At 36.9% G+C, this 21,047-nt stretch overlaps 1 protein-coding gene and 1 long non-coding RNA gene across 10 annotated transcripts in view; one reads left to right on the top strand and one right to left on the bottom strand.

Moving 5' to 3' along the window:
* Positions 1-11,422, top strand: part of IQCH (IQ motif containing H) — a 200,814-nt gene extending 189,392 nt beyond the window's left edge. For 5 of the 7 annotated variants that reach the window (XM_055319891.1, XM_055319894.1, XM_055319893.1 and 2 more), the window contains 3 exons: positions 342-403; positions 5,287-5,395; positions 11,306-11,422. In XM_055319891.1, coding sequence (XP_055175866.1) covers positions 342-403; positions 5,287-5,395; positions 11,306-11,422 — 288 coding nt within the window. Of the gene's footprint in view, positions 1-341; positions 404-5,286; positions 5,396-11,305 lie in introns of those variants that run through there. The other 2 variants (XM_055319895.1, XM_055319897.1) reach the window with 1 other exon arrangement.
* The window catches only part of LOC129506299 (uncharacterized), an 86,608-nt gene that overhangs the window by 56,322 nt on the left and 9,239 nt on the right, over positions 1-21,047 (bottom strand). For 2 of the 3 annotated variants that reach the window (XR_008663740.1, XR_008663738.1), the window contains exon 3: positions 5,930-6,011. The exons of the other annotated variant lie outside the window; for it this stretch is intronic. This is a non-coding gene — a long non-coding RNA (uncharacterized LOC129506299). The remainder of the gene's footprint in view (positions 1-5,929; positions 6,012-21,047) is intronic. 3 annotated transcript variants of the gene reach the window in all.

The raw sequence follows: 21,047 nt of genomic DNA, 5'->3' as shown, positions 1-21,047 counted from the left end.
CTCACCACAAAGAAGAAATAATTATAAAACGTGATAAAAGTGTTAGCTAAGGCTACAGTCGTAATCATATCACAATATATAAATGTATCAGATCAAGGCATATACCTTCAACTTACACAATGTTATATGTAAATTATATCTAAATTGACAACAACAACATTGCTGTTCCAGAACGTATCTATTCCATATTCAGGAGACAGCTTCCCAAAATGTGCTTTTCACAATATTTGAAGGTAGCTCTGGATTTTAATTCCAATCAGTCTTAATGGTCTTAGTGTAGTATGTTTTCTTTGCTTCTGAGATAATATGCTATTTCTTTTCTCCCTATTCAAATTTTCTAGGAGAGACAAGGAACTGTTTTTATATTATATGAACACCTGAAGAGAAACAAGTTGGGAATGTTGTGAGTATGAAGTGTGTCTATGAGATGTGATAAACTATGAAAATAGACTATACCATCCAATAAGAATGATGCTTCTCATGCATTTTAATCAGCGTACTGATTTATTGGAAGTCTATCTTGTTTTATTTAGATCTTCAAGTATTTCATAAAATGACTTTAGATGTGTCAGTGGGGGTTCATAAATATAACTGATTAATTATCCAAAATTTATGGGAAAGAGGCTAGTTCCAACAACATATTATACTCAAACACATACACATATAAGACACAATAAATCTGACTGAGGAGGAACCAGATCAGACATCCATATTGTAGAAGGGCAGGTGTCATTCTGGTATGCTTAGAAAAGTGCTCTGGTGACTTGGCAAGATGCTTTCCCAAAAGACAGGGTCCATAGCCCTTCCTCAGCTCCAGTCAGCCCTTGATGCATGTATGCTAAGAGTCCTGCCAGCAGCACTCAGGAGGCTGGTCTGTTTCCTATCTCCTGCAAATTTCTCCCCAGCATATTCTGGAGAGCTAGCAAATTTGTCTTCTGATCTAGGATTTGTACTTTAGAGACACGATCTTATTTCATATCTTGGAATACGGCCATTTGATACTTTTAAATTATCTTAACTTACTGGGAAACTGTTTCTGCCTATATTTTTCTTCCTTGTGACTTCTATACCAGTGTAGACATTGTGGCCTCGAATTGAAATGCATACATACACTAAGATCTGGTCTCATGAAAAACCAAATAAGAGCTAATTCCTCTACTAAGCACCAATGTCCTGAGTAGCCTCAGTTTCTCCTAGGTGCTCAATCCCCTGGAAACTGGTCCCAAGAGTTGCACACTGAAATGGGCAAAGACATGCACAGAACACGCACTCCCCTTTCCTAAGTACGGTCCTTTGTTTTACCACAGCACTGTCACTTACGATAGGCCCTTATCAGTGCAGAGATATTCAGCCTCCCCCCACTTTGTAGCCAGAATGTGGCTAACAGTTCAACCTAGTGTTTAAAGTCTTAAATGCTTCTCTTCACTTGAGTGGAGAGCTGGCTGCCTGAGTCATCCCTTCCAGTCCCCACCTTTCCCCAAAGTCCCATAAACATGTAAAATTTACTGGGTCATGTTAGGAGAGTCCCTTCACTGTTCATTTTAAGCTGTCTTCCTCACTCTTGTTATGCTGTCAGGAGAGCAACAGGAATAAGACCTAACACCCAACAAGTATACATTCATCTTATCTGCCTGGATATTCATGTCTAGGAGGAAAACAGAGCCAGGGATACCTCTGTGCATGTGCAGAGAAGGAGCTGCCCTTTGCTTCCCAGTAATGTTCTATCCCTCTACTTTCCCCCTGCCCTATCCTCACTACCAGAAAATTCAAAAGTATTTTATCAACAGTGCCAGGTACCATTGTAGGTGTTAGGTATATAGCAGTGAACCAAAAGAAAGTCCCTGCCTTCATGAAACTGACATGGTCATGGGTGGACAGTTAGTAAATAAGTAAAGGAGTTAATGTGCCCAGGATTGTGGCAGGACACAGGCCACCCAGCAGTCACCAGGACTGAGAGAATCAAGCAGTCAATGGATTTAAAGTTGGCAAGCTGGGGTATAAGAACTTTGTATTTTCAGAATTATGAGTCTAATTAAGCAGGTAAAGTTCCAGGTCCAAGTACATGTCTAAGCTCAGGAATTCAGAGAAGTAGGTTAGTTAAGTACAAGAACTAGAAATCAGAACAGAGAAACATGAACCCTGCCCTACCAGGTACTGGCTGGTCTGAAAGGTAAACTGCAAAGTACAAGCTGGGCCAGGACTGGAATTACACAACCTCTCATGCACTGAAATGAAGCTGGGAGGGACAGGACCCTTCAGGTAAAGGGAGGAGAGCAGCCAGGGAAGCCAATTACCCAGGGAGTCCAGGCACCAGGACATCATCCCAAAGAGCAACAGCTCACAGCATCAGGAAAAGTCAACTACAGAGAGTGAACGGATATCCAGAGAGTTAGTTGGGAGGAGCACCACCATAGGAGCTCAAAGAGGAAGCTGCATTTACAGACCCAGGCCAGTAAGGGGATGGCATGAAGAAAGCCTGTCACCAAGTGGCAGAACCCAGAAGAGGCTGACATGCAGGAACAGAACTGGTATCCTACAACTGACAGGATGAGACAGGGATAGTGTTAACAGGGATGGCCAAGTTCCTGCAGCATGAGTCACAAGATGTATCCAGGTGGGTACTTGAGCACCAAGGAACCAGGCAAGAGGACAGCATCAGGGAATTTAGGAGACAGAAGATACTTATGTAAGAAAGGAAATTCCCCAATCATCAAACTGAGCAGCAAAGTTGGTTTGATGATGAAGCCTACAGAATGAATAATTAGACTGGTGATGAAGAGGAGCTCGCCCAACTACCCTATCCCTACACCTGCTCCTGAGACTTCAAGCAGGAATATCTTGACCTGTAGGCTAGCTTTGGTGGTGGAAATAGCTCTGCTGGTGTACCTTCTAGATGGTACTGCTACTCACATATCCTACAGAAAGGGCACTGTTGATGCATGTGGGCCTCCTGAAGATTCTAGAGCCTTGTCTATTATTTCCTATCTCATCTTTCTCATCCTTTCCCTCCAGCCATAGAACCAGAGAATATTGGGGAAAGGAAGGACCCTGGGGATTAACGGACTCTCCTAGTGTAGAAAACAAACTGGGTGTTCAAACAGAGATGTGGTTTACAAGTGTCTCCGGACCTTGAATCTAGTGTACTTTTCCCATAAGGTATGGCTACCTTACCTGGGGAACCCTATTATAGAGATTCTCAGCCTACTGTAAAGCTCATCACTACCCATGTAAGTTTAGACCAAGTGCATTAATTTACTTTTTCTGAGTATTAGGTAGGATTCAAGATTACTCCCGAAATTCTCACTTGCATACAGCTGTACTTTCTTAGGTATGTGATAAATGGGAGGAATTACAGTTAGTACATCAGGAATTGCACTGATACATGGACATGGAGGTTGAGAACAAATATTTTAATAGACAATGACCAGGAGAAAGTCTTTTCTAGAACTCATATTGAAAAAGAAAAGATGAGCAAATACAAACTTTCTTTGTGTTGTGTGGATTTTCTCTAGGGTTTTAAGGAGAGGCTTTTCACGAGCTGGTTGGTTTTGTTACAATCAGTTCACATCAGGTGAAGAATGTTAGTCAGCCACCTCTTTAGGAAAGGGAAGGGCTCCCAGAAGGATGACCTTACCAGAATTCTGTGGTTTGGCTTTGCCAGAATAACTTCATACTGACTCCATTTATACTGGTATATTTCTGGGAATAGCAGAATTCAAGAAATTTCAAGGAAGGAAAAATGAAGGAAATTCTAGAAATGAATTAATATGGAAAAAGACTTAGAGTTTATTCAGTCTCTTGGTTTACAACCTGGGGACCATGGACCCCAGGAGACTAAGGAGAGATGGCAAGAGGCCATGAATCCATGTGTGGGCCCAGCATTGTACACACACACACACACACGCACGCACGCACGCATGCACACACACACAAATTTTTTAAGTATGGGCTTCAATCTTCTTTCTTTCTATATCTAGCTAGCTAGCTATCTGAATCATCTGGGGTCTCAGTGAAACTATACATTCCTGGATCCCAAACCCAAAGATTCTGATTTTATTCATCTGCTGGGGCCCAGGAATCTGCTGTGCCCGGTGTCTATTACTTACTGCCTCTGTGGCAATAAAGTACAAATCACTTTTAAGAATTATGGACTCTAAGTTGCCTTTGGCTATTATTCTCTTAAAAAAGGCAATAATACTAATGTTCACTAACTATGAGAAGCAAGAGTAGACAGTCCTTGGATTTGGGGACTGTAACTCCAAAAGTTTGGAAGCACTAATCCAGTCCAATTCCTTCATTAAAGAAAAAAGAAAGAAAGACCCAGAGAGCTCAAGCTGCTTTCTTCCCAAAGTCACATTGCCAGTGGCAGGACAAAGTCTCCCGTCCTGGGGCCTGGGAAACTTTCTGCTCCTAGCCTGACCTACAGGAAAAAAGCCTAATCAGGCTGGACGGCAGCCATTCTAAGGGTGTTTAAGCCTTACACTCTAAAATGACTTATTTTACAGGTAACAACTGGGAAGGAAGTAACCCAAGTTCTTTGCAGTTGCCTTAAGAGGCAGCTCTTTTGTGTTGTACCCTCAGGACAGAACAATTCTTAAAAATCAATCCGTTCATTTAATCTGGGTTTTTTTCCCTTTGATACAGAAAGTTCACAAAATAACCAGAAAAAAATACCCTGCATTTTGTTACAAAGTTAAAATTTAACAACAATCCAGCTGTTGAGGAATGTTCACTGACCACTGTGTAATTTTACAGGATAGTTTGCAAATTATCTCTGAAATCTTCAAGTGTGTGTTCAGCTTTATAAAGCTGGATATTCAGAAATGAGACACATTCTCCTAGGAACATGGATGGAGCATACTCATAAATAGAAAATAAGCCCCAGACAAAAGTCTCCAGAATACTGGGTGCAAGTATCTCTGTAGACAAGGAAATTGTTGGCTATGAATTATACTTAGCAACAATTCTCTTCAGCTGATTTCAACATTTTTTTAAATGAGCTAATACTACTATCCTAGCTCAGTGGTAGCCTTTTGCTAGGAATGACTGAAGCTATTCTTATATTCTGCTAAGTTGATTAATAAAAAATATTTATTACACAAATCCTCTTTGTTGGCAAGTTAAAATGGAGCCTCATCTTTCATATCTCCCTGAAGATTGCCACCTTGTGAGATTGAAAATACTCATTAAATTCCACCACCAGACAGGCACAAATGAGAGGGTGATTGTTTTTAAGCATGTGAGGGGAATCGTTGGTAAACTCATTTGTTTGGATATCATTAACAGAACAATCGGTGAAGATCTCCAGGGGGTCCTCATGACCTTTGCTCGAAATCTCTTCATCATCCATCAAGAAATATCAGCACCTAATATGCAAGGCGAGACCAATTTTAAGGTGAGGTGTTAATTAACTAACGATTCTGGTTAATTTCTATACAAGGACTGAAAATACCTCATGCTGTATTGTAAACAAGTGCTAAACCATTTTTTTTATTATTGTGAAGCAGTACAGATCTTATAATGCACAGGGTCAATATTATAAGGTTCCCACTGAACCTGTTAGTTAAATTTAATAGTTTGAAATTTTTTCTTTGAAATATAGTAGACTTGTTTTAAGTTGCTGCCATTTCAAAACCCAGTTTACAAGACAACAGGGCTTTCTGAGATCAGAGGTGAAGCTGAAGTGTCACAATGAAACCAAAACAGAGACAGTCACCACAAAAAAATCCTGAATGTAACCTATTTACATTTCAGATAATGCAGTGTCTGGCCAAGGATTCCTGGGGAGGCCATGTTTCTAGAGCCAGAGGAGTTCTGAGACCCCAGGAAGGATAATACATAGTAGGGAGAAACAGAAAAACCCCTCAGCATATACATGGGCCTTGTACACCCTGTTTGTTCAAAGTGGAGCAGAAATTTCATCACTAACCTGTTTGAAGCTTCCAAATGGCCTTTATAGATATTGGTCCATGAAAACTACTTGTATGTAATTGATCAGAAGTCTCCAAACTCTAGAAACAGGAACAAGAACAAGAAAACAGGAACAAGAACCACACAAGAGTTTTTGAAACACAGGCTGAACAGAGATGAACACTTGGTATTTTTTTCATTTCAATTTTTTATTTCAATTCTAGTTAACATATAGTGTCAGGTTGGTTTCAGGTATAGAATTTAGTGATTCATCACTTACATATAACACCCACTGCTCATCACACAAGTGCCCTCTCTAATACCCATCACTCATTCAGCCCATCTCCAACCCTCCTCCATCAACCCTCAGTTTGTTCTCTATTGTTAAGAGTCTCTTCTGGTTCGCTTCCCTCTCTTTTTTTTTGTTCCCCTTCCCATATGCTCATCTGTTTTATTTCTTAAATTCCACATATGAGTGAAATCATATGGTGTTTGTATTTTTCTGACTTATTTCACTTAATATACTTTAGCTCCATCCACGTCATTGCAAATGCCAAGATTTAATTCTTTTTGATGGCCCAGCAATATTCCATTGTGTATATATACCACATCTTCTTTATCTTTCCATAGTTTGGCTATTGTTGATAACACTGCTATAAATATCAGGGTGCATGTGCCTCTTTGAATCAGCATTTTTGTAGCCTTTGGATAAATATCTAGTAGTACAATTGTTGGATCACAGAGTAGTTCTATTTTTAACTCTTTGAGGAACCTCCATACTGTTTTCCGGGGTGGATGCACCAGTTTGCATTCCTGTGAACAGTGTTAGAGGGTTCCCCAGCCTCACCAATATCTGTTGTTTCCTGTGTTGTTAATTTTAGCCATTCAGACAGGTGTGATGTAGTGTCTCATCATGTTTTTTTTTTTTTTTAAAGATTTTTTTTATTGGAGAGAGAGTGTGTGTGTGAGCACAGAGGGAGAGGGGAGCGGGAGAAGCAGACTCCCCACTGAGCAGAAGCCCAATGCAGGACTCCATCCTGGGATCCTGAGATTATGACCTGAGCCAAAGGTAGATGCTTAACTGACAGGCACCCAAGTACCCCTCATCATGGTTTTGATTTGTATTTCCCTAATGATGAGTGATGCTGAGCATCTTTTCATGTGTCTGTTAGTCATAAGGATGTTTTCTTTGGAAAAATGTCCATTCATATCCTCTGCCCATTTCTTAACTGGATTATGTATTTTTGCAGTGTTGAGTATGATAAGTTCTTCATAGATTTTGGATACTACCCCTTTATCTTCTCCCATTCCATAGATTTTTTAGTTTTCTTGATTGTTTCCTTCACTATGCAAAAGCCTTTGGTATTTTTTTTTTTTTTAGAACCTTTGGTCTTGATGAAGTTCCAATAGTTCATTTTTCTTTTGTTTCCCTTGCCTCTGGTGACATGCCTAGTAAGATGCTGCTGTGGCTGAGGTCAAAGAGGTTGCTGCCTGTGTTCTCCTCTAGGATTTTGATGGTTCCTATTTCACATTTAGGTCTTTCATCCATTTTGAATTTATTTTTGTGTATGGTGTAAGAAAGTGGTCCAGTTTCATCATTCTGTACCTGGCTGTCCAGTTTTCCCAACACCATTTGTTGAAGAGACTGTCTTTTTTCCATTGGATATTCTTTTCTGTTTGTTGAAGATTAGATAACCATAGAGTTGTGGGTCCATCTCTGAGTTTTCTATTCTGTTCCATTGATCATTGTGTCTGTTTCTGTGAATAGCTGGTATTGATCACCAAAATCTGCATCTGATTCCCAGCATGGGCCTTCATCATGTTTGAACAGGTCAAGTAACTCAAAGGACTCAATTGGAAACCACATGTGATCTTTCTCTTAAATGGAAAGCCCAATGAAAGCTAAAAATGTAAACTTTGAATGTATTTTCCTTGCACTAGGGCCTGGTCTCTCTAATAACAGTAATAATAATGATAATGCTTTCCTCTTCAATGTGATTCTATGAGTTGAAAGAATGACCATTGCTTTTCCTACAACATGACTAAGACTCAATGAAAAATAGGCCCAGTGCTGCATCAGCTTTCACTGGTCTGAAAGGATCTATCTCTTCATTTATATTCTAAGTTACTGTCAGCTAGCATCATTTCATCAGTTACTGCCATGTGCAAAATTCTAAGCACATGATCAATCTAGTCTATCCAAATATAATAACCAGAATCAAATGGTGCTATGGATTAAATTATGTTCTCCCAAAATTTCCATGTTGAAGCCCTAACCCCCAATGTGATGATATATGGTAAAGGGACATTTGAGGTGTATTGTTTAAATGAGGTCAAGAGGGTGGGGACCTCCTGATGTGATTAGTGCCCTTATAAGAGAACAGAGAGTTTGTTTGCTTTCTTAACCTGTCTCCACCCCCACCACTTTGAGAGAGTACAGCAAAGAGAAGGTTGTCTGCAAGCCAGGAAGAGAGCTCCTGCCAGGAATTGAATTGGCTGGGCATCTGAACTGAGACTGCCCAGATTTCAGAACCATAATAAATAAATTTTTGCGGCTTAAGCCACCCAGTCTATGGTATTTTATTATAGCAGGCCTGGGCCTGCAGACTAAGACAGGTGGTTTATCTTCAAAACCACACAGACTTGGTAAACCCCAAGCTTGGACATGAGGTTAGCAGAGTCAAATACTACTGAGAAAATGAAGGCTATTTCTCTGCCATTTACCTGACTTTCAAAATTATCAAAAGTCAGATGTTCCCAAGTAGGTTAAATCCCATGGTTTCTAGCCTTCTCAAGTCAGATGTTTCCAAGTAGCTTTTAAATCTCATGGTTTCTAGCCTTCTCAAGTGAAACAATGTTATCTTGATATTTTTTACTCTTACCAAAATGTCTAAAGGTAAAAACTTTAAATCTTAACAAATTAGAAACAATGACAAAACCTGAAAAGTGGAATAGATTCATTTTAGTAATTAGCACTCTTGAGCCTCAAGCTGCTGGCAGTAGTAAAATGAGTTCACTCTCCTGCACCTTTTGTTTTTTTTTAAATCGACAAAACATTTTTTTTGTACCAAGCCACTACTGTTTGTTGTTGCAATTTCTCAATCCTTCTATAAAGGATTTACAAAGACTAAATAAATATGGAAAGGGGTACAGATAGAGCATTTAACAAAATATAACACAATTTCCTAAAAACACTCATCCTATGATTAGAAGGGAACTTCCTCAACCTATGGGTTAGGGAAAAACCATAGCCAACATCATAGTTAACAGTGCAAGACTGAAAGATTTCCTTTTAAGATCAGGAGCAAGACAAAGATATCTGCTCTCACCACTTCTATTCATCATTGTACTCGAGGTTCTAGCCAGAGCAATTAAGCAAGAAAAAGAAATAAAAGGCATACAGATTAGAAAGAAAAAAGTAAAACTATCTCTATTCACAAATAACATGATCTTGTACTTAGGAAATCCTAATGAACCCAGAAACAACATATTAGATCTAATAACCAAGTTGAGAAAGTTTGCAAGACCCAAGATCAATACAGAGACATATTGTATTTCTATATACTAGCAATGAAAAATCCAAAAATAAATTTAATTTTAAATTTAAACTTTTTTAAAAATTCCATTTATAATAGCATCAAAAAGAATAAAATACTTAGTAACAAATTTAACAGAAAAAAGTACAAGATCTGTCCATCATAAAAGAAAGAAGATCTAAATAATACTCCCCAGATTGATCTATGGATTCAACACCAATTCCTATCCGCATCCCAGCTGGCTTTACTGCAGAAATTTACCAAATGATCCTAAAATTCCTGTAGAAATGCAAAGGGTCCAAAATAGTCAAAATAATCTTTAAAAAGAACAACAAAGGGGAATTATGCTTCTCAACTTAACTACAATGGAGTGTCCCGGTGGCTCAGTCAGTTAAGCATCTGACCTTGATTTTGTCTCAGGTCATGATCTCAGGGTTATGGGATTGAGCCCTGAGTGGGGCTCCACACTTGGCCCAGAGTCTACTTATCCCTCTCCCTCTGCTCCACCCCTTCCATACTCTATCTCTAAAATAAATAAATAAAATCTTTTTTAAAAAAAATCAATATATGAAACTTAACTACAAAGCTCCAGTAATCAAGACAGTGTGGTACTGGCACAAGAATAGACATAGATCATTCAGAGTCCAAAATAAACTCATAAATTTATAGTCAACTGATTTTCAAGAAGGGTGCCAAAACAACTTGATGGGAAAAAAACTGTCTTTTTAACAAATGGTACTGGAGAAAACACAAAACACAGATATCCACATACAAATGAATGAAGCTGTTCCTCTACTCCACAGCATATATAAAACTAAATAAAAATGGATCAAAAATTTAAATGTAAGAGTCACAACTATAAAACTCTTAGGAAAAATAAAAATAAAAATAAAAAACTCTTAGGAGAAAACACAGCTATAAATAAATCTTCATGACCTTGTAGCTAGCAATGCCTTTTTAGGTACAATACCTAAAGTGCAAACAATCAAAGTAAAAATAGATAATAGATAAAATGGAATATTATTCAGATATAAAAAGGAAATGCAGGTCTGATCTGTGCTGCAAGACAAATGAACCTTGAAAACATTAAGTGAAGGAGGTCAGACACAAAAGGCCACATATTGTATGATTCCATTTATGTGAAATATCCAGAGTAGGCAAATCCATAGAGATAATGAGTAGATTAGAGATTGTCAGGAGCTTGGGGAGGAGGAAAATAAGGAAAGGCTGCTAATGGGCACAGAGTTTCTAAATGGGGTGATGAAATGTTCTATAATTGTATAGTAATGATAGTTTCTTGTGAATATACTAAAAACCATGAGTTGAACTCTGTAAGAGTGAATTTTAAGGTATGTGAATACTACCTCAATAAAAAAAATAGCTAAATAAATGGGAAAGGTGCCATTTTTCTGTCCAATGGGAAAAACCAATGGGAGTAAATACTCCCATCAAGTCTACTAGCCCTCATTTAAGGATGACTAGACAAGAGCTTCTCAAATCATCTGTAGTGAATTTGTTTTTTCCAACCTATCATGGATCAGCACTTCTGGAATTACTAAAAAAAATGAAATAAATTAAAGATGTATAAAATAGAAGCCCATTTTTTGGGTTTGATTTAGTGCTGTAAAAATTTCTATAAAGGTTTCCAAGTTCTTACTCTCAATTTTTTTACTCATTTCAGGACTGATGACACAGATAGGTGCTAGTTGGCAAAATACACTTTGAGTTTAACTAGTCTAAATTATATTCAAATCCAAAAAGGAGAAATAATTAAGGTGGGGGAAAGAGTTGTAAGAGGTCTTTAAGTAATGAATATTATTTTTTAAAAAAAGAATATTATTTTTATTGTTCATTTACAGACTGCCATTGATGACATTGAAGCCATTCTAGGAGTAACAGAGGAAAACAAAATAAGATTTGAAGAAGAGCTAAAACAGTCCAAAGATGATAAAAACCTCTCTAAACCTGATAAATGAATGCTCCTGGAATATACTGCTGATTTTGGATTCTAATCTGGAGTCAAAAAAAAGGGCAACATTCTTTTTGCTGTTAGGAATAAGAGTGGGGAGTGGAGTTAGTTTGCTTTGTTTGCTAGGAGGTTTATCAAAACAGATTATAATGTAATGCTCTTTTTAGAAAAAAAATATTAAGTGATATTATTTTACCTATTAAACTAAAACCTATTTGTGCTTTTACTTGAGGTGTTGAACAATCTCCTTTTCTTCCCGAACTCAGGAAGAAATAATATAACAAGAAAGTTACGAGTCTTACTGATAGCACATCTCTTCTACCTCTTTATAAACTTCAGGATTATGGAGCTTTTGTTTATGTCTTACAAAGTTTTCTCCTCCTATTTCTAAGAGTAATTTGTCTTCTGCATTTAAAAAATTGAATAAAGCCTTAATCATTGCTATTTGGCAAAATGGGTCATCTTTTCCCCAAGAAAATTATTTTTACATGGGTTTTTAAGGTGACCCTTTATCATTGTTTTTTTTTTGTTTGTTTGTTTGGTTTTTTTTTTTGTACCAAGCCACTACTGTTTGTTGTTGCCATTTCTCAAAAAGTAAGGTAAACCAACATCTAGTTAACCAAAGCATCAGAATTTATCTAGGTGGCAGTATCTGCTCTTAGTTTAATATATAGGGTAACTCGAGCCCTCTATCTTGAATAAACATTTGTAATCTCTAATTCTCCATTTAATACAGCAGTAGGATTTTTATGATCATAATTCAACAATACCTTTTAAAGTGCAAATTGTTAAAATTATGCAGTGCTGATACTCTTAGCATTCGATTCTCAATTGTTCAAAATATTTCAATATCATCCAGCTTTACAGAAGGGTAAAATATGCAAGTCACAATACCAAAATTGCACAGTCGTTTTAAAGAATACTTTTAGATCTTTAAAAATATGTGAATATGTTGGGGAAACTAGGAGTATCATTTTATGTATGGAATTTCAATAATTTTTAACAGTGCCTCAGCCACAAGCTAAGATTTCCTGCAATAAAGTCAACATTTTTGTGTGTGTCAGCTTTTGTTTTGCTATAGTTGGAAATACATTAATTAGCCAGGTTTCCTGCCTGTGCTAGGTACAATGATGACCTCTTTTTCTTGCCAGATCATTCTAATCCATATGAGGGGCCCATTGTCCAGACACTTGACGGATAGGAAGTACTACATGGCCATTAGAGTCTCGCCTCAATTGAAGCCAGAGCAACATAAGGTCCAAGAGACTCATTAGTTCACTGGCACAATCGTGTCCTGAGAGTAAATGAAACCCTCTGTCTCCTTATGGCTCTCATCTGCTCTGGACTTTAAAAGAAAACTGTCTCTGTTTTGTTCAGCACAGCAGTGCATCTTTCACATGGTGAGAACCCCTCTTAACAGTACAAAACTGTTAAATCTATCAGGGAAGTTTTGTATGTGAATTTTGATTAGCACTCTCGAGCCTCAAGCTGCTGGCAATAGTAAAATGAGTTCACTCTCCTGTACCTTTTTTTTTTTTTTTTTTTAACCCACCGTGGCTTGTTTTTTTCAGACAATGCACTTTCCTTCTTTGCATCTCTCATTAGCGTACACCATAGAATGCCTGTTTCAGGTTCTCTACCTAAAAACCTACAGCTTCAAAATGAAAGGAAAAAATTTGGTATAATAAAACAATCACTTCAAGTAATTAAGTGGAAGAAGCCAAAGGACCAGATTAAATTAGTGAAATGTTTTAATTACAGAACATTTGAAAAGAAGCATAGTCCATCATCTTTTAACACATATATGTAGCAAAGACACTGTCCTACTGGTAAACTAAGATAAGTTTGAAAAAAAATCACATATGTATACAATGTTTAAAGTATCCTAAACAAAAATTAATTGAGATGAATTACTGAGCTTTACAATTCTAAATAGGAAAATTATTTGTTGATAAGAGGATGTCTCTTTACATATATTATCCATTTTATATTTATTTTAAAGAAACCAAATAGGTAAAATTTAATGACAAACTGTTATCTACTTTTCCTATCTCCTGTAATCTACTTATATTTACCTTTAATGAACACTTATTATAGACTAAATATGTACTGTACTAGAAGCTTTATACACATTATTTTATTGCATCTTTCCAACAACCCCATGTGGGTCTCTGCTACTGCTGTCTTCATTTTACATATGAGGACATTGAGATTTTGTGAGGGTATCTCTGCACGTCTCAAGACCAAATGAAATTGGGGATTTGCTCTTTTACCACAAATTCTAGCATGTTGTATAGAGTAGGAAGTTCAGATTCACTTATCCCAGATCACACAAGGGACCCACCTTTTTTTTTTATAACAAATTCTAGTGTTGTTTAAAGGATGGTTTCACTTATGCTTCCTGCTAATAAAATCACCTTGCACAACTGACAGTATCATGAGGCATAACAATTATGTAATCAAAGAAATCAGAAGAGAATGTGGTGTCAGTGGAATTCTCTCATGGTGATGGATCTGTAAGACTTCAGTGGAAAGGTGCAGGAGAGTTTGGAAACTGGGAAGTCATGCCCCATAGTTTATTTGAAAATGTGTATAAAGTCAAGAAACTGAGGAAAGGTTAAGAACTGACTTCCAAGAAAATGTAGAGTAACCTAGGAGACATTTGGGAGCACTATTTTGGCTATATCATCCTAAGAATAGCAATCATCCTATTTCTCAGATATAAAAATATGTATTTTATCATAAGTAATATATTAGTAACCATCTGATAGCTTTAACAATTAATAATCATTTGTATGCACCTGGCACCTTTCTTCTAAAGAGCTCAAAGCACTTTACATTTGTTATCTCATTAATTCCCAACACTGTCCCTGTGGGGAAAGTAATAAGTATTTTAACATTTAAATGTTTATCTTTCAGAATTTCTCAAGCATGTATTAATTATATTTCCAAAAATGTAAATGCTCACTAGTTTTATTTTACTGTTCCTCTGGCTTCAATGTGCATACCAGATTTGTTCAACTCTTTAAATGTACTGATCATGGTAAATTTTTTCTGGAAAAGTATAAATTGCTGAGATAATAGTAAGGTGGAAGTTGTGGCTGGGGGGAAGCATATGACCGCTTTTCTCACTGGGAAAAGTTTGGTTCAGTTCATTGCAAATGCAGATGAAATGTACTGTGGATCTTCCAAATCTTTTCTGTACCCCATTCTTTCCAAAAGATAAGCCGCAGGAGGGTAAAGATTATATCTATAAGCATGAGGTAGACTGAACTACTATTTACATCTTTGTTTTACTAATGGTTTTACTAAAGTGGAACAGGAACTAGATGCATTCTATTAGGAGTTACATCCCAAAGAGTCACAGAATAATAAGGGCCAGAAACTTGTCTCCCCAGCCCTCACTCTCTTTGGGCTGGTCATACCTTTCTCAATTTTCTAACTAGAAAAAATGGCAGATAGTAATACCTGCTCCTTGGGGAAGCAGTAGAGATTAATTAGCCAATGTTAGGAGAGTGTTTCCAAGATGAAGCATTCCACATAAATGTTTAAGTATTATTATTGCACTGCTACTTCAAATGGAAGTTCTAACTTTGAAATGTGATTATACACTTTCCCCAAAAAAACCCTTCATAACCACATATATAGGTTTATTTTTCACTCTAACAGTCTAACTCATGGTTGTGAAACTTTATTGCACTTGATGGAGGACTCTGGCTTTTATTAGTTTTAAACTGCTGGTTGCTGGGGTACTTATGTAAATGAGGAAAATATACCAAAACAATAAATAATAAGCATGTCCCTGCTGTTTAAAAATCTGTGGGTAGAAACAACTTTTGTTTGGTTATAAGAAAACCCTAAACATACCACAGAAAAATAAAACTTTGGCATCTATGCATAAAATAGCATTTTGGATTTAGGTTTTTTTTTTTTTTAACATTGGTTTTCTCCCCAAGCATTTCTTTACCATTCTGTAAACATTTTGTTTTACTTAATAATGAATTATGAGAATATAAGATAATGAAATGGCATTTAATCATTAAGTTTATATATTTTTCTTTTTCCAAGATTTTATTTATTTTAGAGAGAGAATGAAAGAGAGAGTGGAGTATGAGGAGGAGAGGGAGAACAACAAGCAGACTCTGCACAGAGCATAGAGCCCAACGTGGAGCTTGACCTCACAACCCTGAGATCAGACCTGGGCCTCTACAGTGGCCAGCATATATATCATATACATGTATGTGAGAGAGACAGAAATGAGTAAAACACTATATTTCAGGAATTTTAAACAAAATGTTATAAAGTATAAGTATAGTATAGCTAATTATAGCTCCTAGATATCAAGGTCACACCCAAATTTATTTTAGTCTCCTCATAAAGAATGTTATGATAAAATCATGGTCCCATGAATTTAACAACAAAACAGCAAAACTTCTATTGGTTGCAAAATAACTTCAAACTCAAATTCAAATTCTGGTTCATTTAAAGATTCAGGCTGCTTTGCTTCCCAGCAGAGGTCATAAAATAATTATTTTGGAATCACTGAAAAATTTAAAATGATCTAACAATACAGGACTTCCAAGTCTCCTTTACAATGCCTTTCTACTCATCTTCTTTTTAAGTTGAATATACATAGCCACATTTTTAAGCCAAAAAACCAGATTTATCTTCAACAACAGTGAAAAATCAGAAAGGTCTAAACATTCAACAATAAGGTATTACTTAAAAATTATAGGGAGATAATTTTTGGTGGTGGTTTGGTGGAGATAATTTGGGGTGGTTCAGTTGGTTAAATATCTAACCCTTAATCTTGAAAAAAAATTTAGGTCATGATCTTGGGGTCATGAGATGGAGCTCCACATCAGGCTCCACATCCTTAAAAAATTATGGAATAGCTATATAAAGACTTCTATTTAAAAAAGTATAGGTTATTATAACTACTGTAGGATCTAACTATTCCACTCCTAGACATTTATTTTTCCCAAGAGGAAAAAAAGTATATGTCCGTTCAAAGACTTGTACATGAATCTTCATAGCAACTTTGTGATAGCCCCAAACTGGAAGCAATCCAAATGTCCACCACAATGTAGATGGATAAATTATGGGACATCCTTATAGCAGAATACTACTCAGCAGTGAAAAGGAACAAGTTGTTGATAAAAATCAAAGACATGAATGAATCTTAATTGTGCTGAATGAAAAAAACTTAGATAAAAAAGAGTGCATATCCACATACATAACATTCTAAAAATACAAACTATAGTGCCAAAAGCAAATCAATAGTTTCCTGGAGGTGGGAAGCTGGGGCGAGGTAGTGAGGAGAAACAGGATGATTACAAAGAAGCAGGAGGAAGATTCTGGGGGTGATGGGTAGCTTCACTATGTATTTTGTTGTTGTTGTTTTAGCTTCACTATGTTGACTGTGAAAATGGTCTCTTGGATGTATACATACATCAAAACTTCTTAAACTATATACCTTAAATATGTGCAATGTTTGAAGGTCAATTATATCTCAAAAAGCTGTTTTTAAAAAAAATGAACTGTGAGAATATAAGAAAATGAAATGACATTTAATCATTAAGAAGTATGTATTTTTTCTTTTTCCAAGATTTTATTTATTTTAGAGAGAGAATGAAAGAGAGAGTGGGGTACAAGGAGGAGGGGAGGACAAGCAGACTCTGCACTGAGCATAGAGCCTAACATGGAGCTTGACCTCACAACCCTGAGATCATGACCTGGGCCAAAATCAAGAGTCTGATGTCCAACTGACTGAGTTACTCAGAGGCCCCTAGGAAGCATATTTTAAAACAGCATGAAGACTAGGACTCCAGTTATAACATTAAAAAATATGACATATATGTATGCATGCACACATACACACACACACATGCACACAGACACAACTCAGACACAGATACTCCGCAGATTGTTAATAGGGGCTACTTCTTAATGATGGAATTTCCTTCTTTCTGTATTTTCTTTTTTATAATGAACCTGTTTTTAATTAATGGAGCAAATGAAACAAAAATTTAATTTGGGGGAGTCTGGGAAAGAAAAATATATGAAGATCTTCATTATAGGTTCTGCTATCAAAAGTGATAATGAACTTAGGGACATGCAGTGGAAATGTCATAACCATCTCCCTCCTCCAAGCTCCCAAAGCTGTTACCAGTTAGCAATGGCATGTTCCCTAGCATCACAGATTGCAAGTTTCATTCTAAGCTTAATACCCTTAGTCTGGATATTTGAGAATTCACAGGACTATGACTTTAGTGCTGTATCTGCTCATGTAAACAGAGATGCATGAAAGGGTAAATTCTTTTACCTACAAATATTTGGAGGGACATATAGTGATTAGGTGGCATTTGCAGTTTTCCTAAATGGCTGTGAACACACACACACACACCATTCATTTTAGATTTAAAGGTCTTAATAGGTTTTATTTCCAGCTCTTTCCTTAATGGATAAGTAACTTCTCTTCTCTAGTCCTCAGCTTTCTGGTACGTAAAATAAAGTGGAACTGATGTTTAAACTTCCTGACAATTCTAATGATTCTATGCCAACCATTATCAAAGTATCAAAAGGGCAAAACCACTGATACCACACAAGGAGGTAACCTCTTTTAGCTTTCTTCTTCCATTTATCTGAAATCACAGATAATACTTTGTAACTTTGTTCAGCCTCTTAAGTGTCTCTATTTACTATCCAAAATGGCTGGGATTTTATTTTTTTTAAAGATTTTATTTATTTATTCATGAGAGACACACACAGAGAGAGAAAGAGAGGCAGAGACACAGGCAGAGGAAGAAGCAGGTTCCATGCAGGGATCCTGACATGGACTTGATCACCCTGGGCTGAAGGCGGCGCTAAACCGCTGGGCCACCGGGGCTGCCCGGCTGTGACTTTAAAGAGTTACAAAATGTTTTATAATTTTAAGACAGTTCCTTGAGATGTAGTTTCCTCCCAGAAGGAATCATTTTGACTAAAGATAGTAGCAAGCCAAATATATCACTTAGACTGGGATCATGTCATTCATTCTTTGGTTTTTGCTTGTACTCTCTTAGGTATTGCTACTCACCTAAAGTAATGGAAACATTTTATTTTGAAAGCATTTTATCTGAACTGATTTAATGTGTACCTAGAAGATCTTAGCGCAAATAGATGGGATAGAAATGAAAATCAAAGCTTCCAATGTGCATTTTTGTTTCTGTGAACCCAAAGTATATCTTCTTTTTACACCTGCTTTGCAGGGACAGGATGGAGAGCTGGAGTACAGTCTCTGGGCTTTTCTTTAATTTGTACCTGGACTCAGAAAGAGATGGATGAAGTATTCTGCAACACTCCATTTTGCTGTATAGCAGATGTAGTCCCCAGTGAACTGCATAAAGGAGACATAAAACTCTGAAACTAATTTTACCTGGCACCTTTAATTCCATATTTTAAAGACCACCTAAAATGCAGTGTTTCCTGGGCCATGTCTGTAAGTGGTCAGTCAGGCCAGTCTTTCCAGGAAGTGTTCTGCTATCTCTTAGAGGGGCTAGAATAAGGAGCTGAAAGTACAGTGATTCTCTATTCCTTTATGAAGCCCACACTGATTGTTATGGCTAAAACAATTCTTTAAAGTTGCCAGAGCAGAAATCTCTCTGCTTCCTTTATTCTAACAACTTAGATTCTTGGTACCAACACCATGAAAACAAAAACCACTTATGAATATTTTTTCTTAAGATGACTTTGACTTTCAATATACCTGTACTGTTTTAAATTTTTTCTAATTACAGAAACATATGCTCATGATAAAAAAAAGGATTACATAGCTTCTTAACCAAATAATTTAAAAAAAACAAAAACTTCTAAAAAACAGGAATGTGTAGGAAAGAAATTTAAAAATCAACAATCATTTTTTTTTAATGTGGAGGTAGAGCACTTAGCTGGCTCAGTCAGTAGAGCATGCAACTCCCTTGAATTTGAGATTGTGAGTTCAAGTCCCACATTGGGTGCAGAGATTACATTAAAAAAAATTTTTTTTTTTTTTGAAAAGAGGCACCTGGCTGGTTCAGTCGGTAGAACATGCAACTCTTAATCTTGGGGTTGTGAGACTGAGCCCCACATTGAGTATAGAGATTACTTAAAAATAAAACATATTTTAAAAATCAACAATTAAAAAAATCAGCAATTATTTCACCACCTAGGGAGAACTACTTAAATCTGGGGGGATACCTGCTATCATTCCTATCTAGGGCCTCTCAATTTGCAATTCCTTCTGCCTGGCACACTCTTCTTCCAGAAGTTTGCCTGGCTCATTTACTTCCTGTATTCAGTCTCTGCTCAACTGTCACTAGACCACAGGGACCCTCCCTAATGTAGCACCCATCCTTACTCTCCATCCTCTTAACTCTGCCGTATTTTTCTCCAAAGCACTTAACAATATGTGGTATTACAAAATAGGTTTATTTTTTGTTATCTGTCTCACTGAATGGATTGTAAGTGTAAAGACACAGCCCTGCTCCTAGAACAGTACACCTATCACTAGTAAGAGATGCTCCATTAATACATATATTGCATTTGTTTCTTTAAAAAATATATATTGAGTTCCTATTATATAGAATCTTTTATCTTTGTATGTATAATTTAATAGGATCATACCAGAAATACTGTTTTGCAGACTGTGTTTTTCACTTAGCAATAAATTATGACGACATCAGAAATTCTTATCCAATGAGATTTCAATAATGGCATAAAGGATGTTAATAATCCCCTATTGTTAGACCAGTACATGGGCACTCTGATGCATCCTTCAAATACATGTTAAGGTCGGGGCAGCCTGGGGACTCAGTGGTTTATCACCACCTTCAGGCCTTCAGCCCAGGGTATGATCCTGGAGACCCGAGATCGAGTCCCATGTCGGGCTCCCTACATGGAGCCTGCTTCTCCCTCTGCCTCTGCCTGTGTCTCTGCCTCTCTCTCCCTCTGTGTGTCTCTCATGAATAATAAAATATTTTTAAAAAGCCATGTTAAGGTCAATGAGGTAAGATAGTTATTAATAATATTAACAATGCCATATATTCATAGGAACTTTATGTTATTTTCATATCTCATTTAATCCTTGCAATAAACTCAAAGTAAACAGAGAAGAAACTCAAAGAACTTAAATACATAATTTTCCCCAAAATAGTAACAGGGAGTCCAGACTCAGATAGACCTAGCCCTGTCTGTCTCTGCAGCCTAGGCTCCTCATATACCTCACTGTCCCTGGTTGACACCATCATTTTACAGATGAGTGATCCACGCTTAGAGAAAGGAATAGTTATGTGCTCAGAATCACAGAACTTCTTCAAGAAAGAATACAGGTAGAGTAGAACCTAGGACTCCTGATTCCCTGTCTACAGCTCTCTCAATTACATGCTGGCTTAATAAAGATGGGGAAAAAAAAAATCCTAAATTACTGCATAGTCAAATCAGCAAACAATACATGCTGTTATACTTCTCTGAAGATTGCACAGTATATTTGCTTGGTGCTGCGAAGTGCCAACCTGATGACACTTGCAATCCTGAGCTTATTTGATGTGGTTGGGAAGCAAATGAGATTCCAGTGCCCCTGTTGCGCATAGGTGCTCAATGAGCATTTCCTGCAT

This window comes from Nyctereutes procyonoides, unplaced genomic scaffold (assembly GCF_905146905.1).
Source record: "Nyctereutes procyonoides isolate TBG_1078 unplaced genomic scaffold, NYPRO_anot_genome, whole genome shotgun sequence".
In the NCBI taxonomy this organism is placed as follows: Eukaryota; Metazoa; Chordata; class Mammalia; order Carnivora; family Canidae; genus Nyctereutes; species Nyctereutes procyonoides.
The sequence above is the reverse complement of the archived record's forward strand: the minus strand, read 5'-3'. Positions and strand labels throughout refer to the sequence as shown.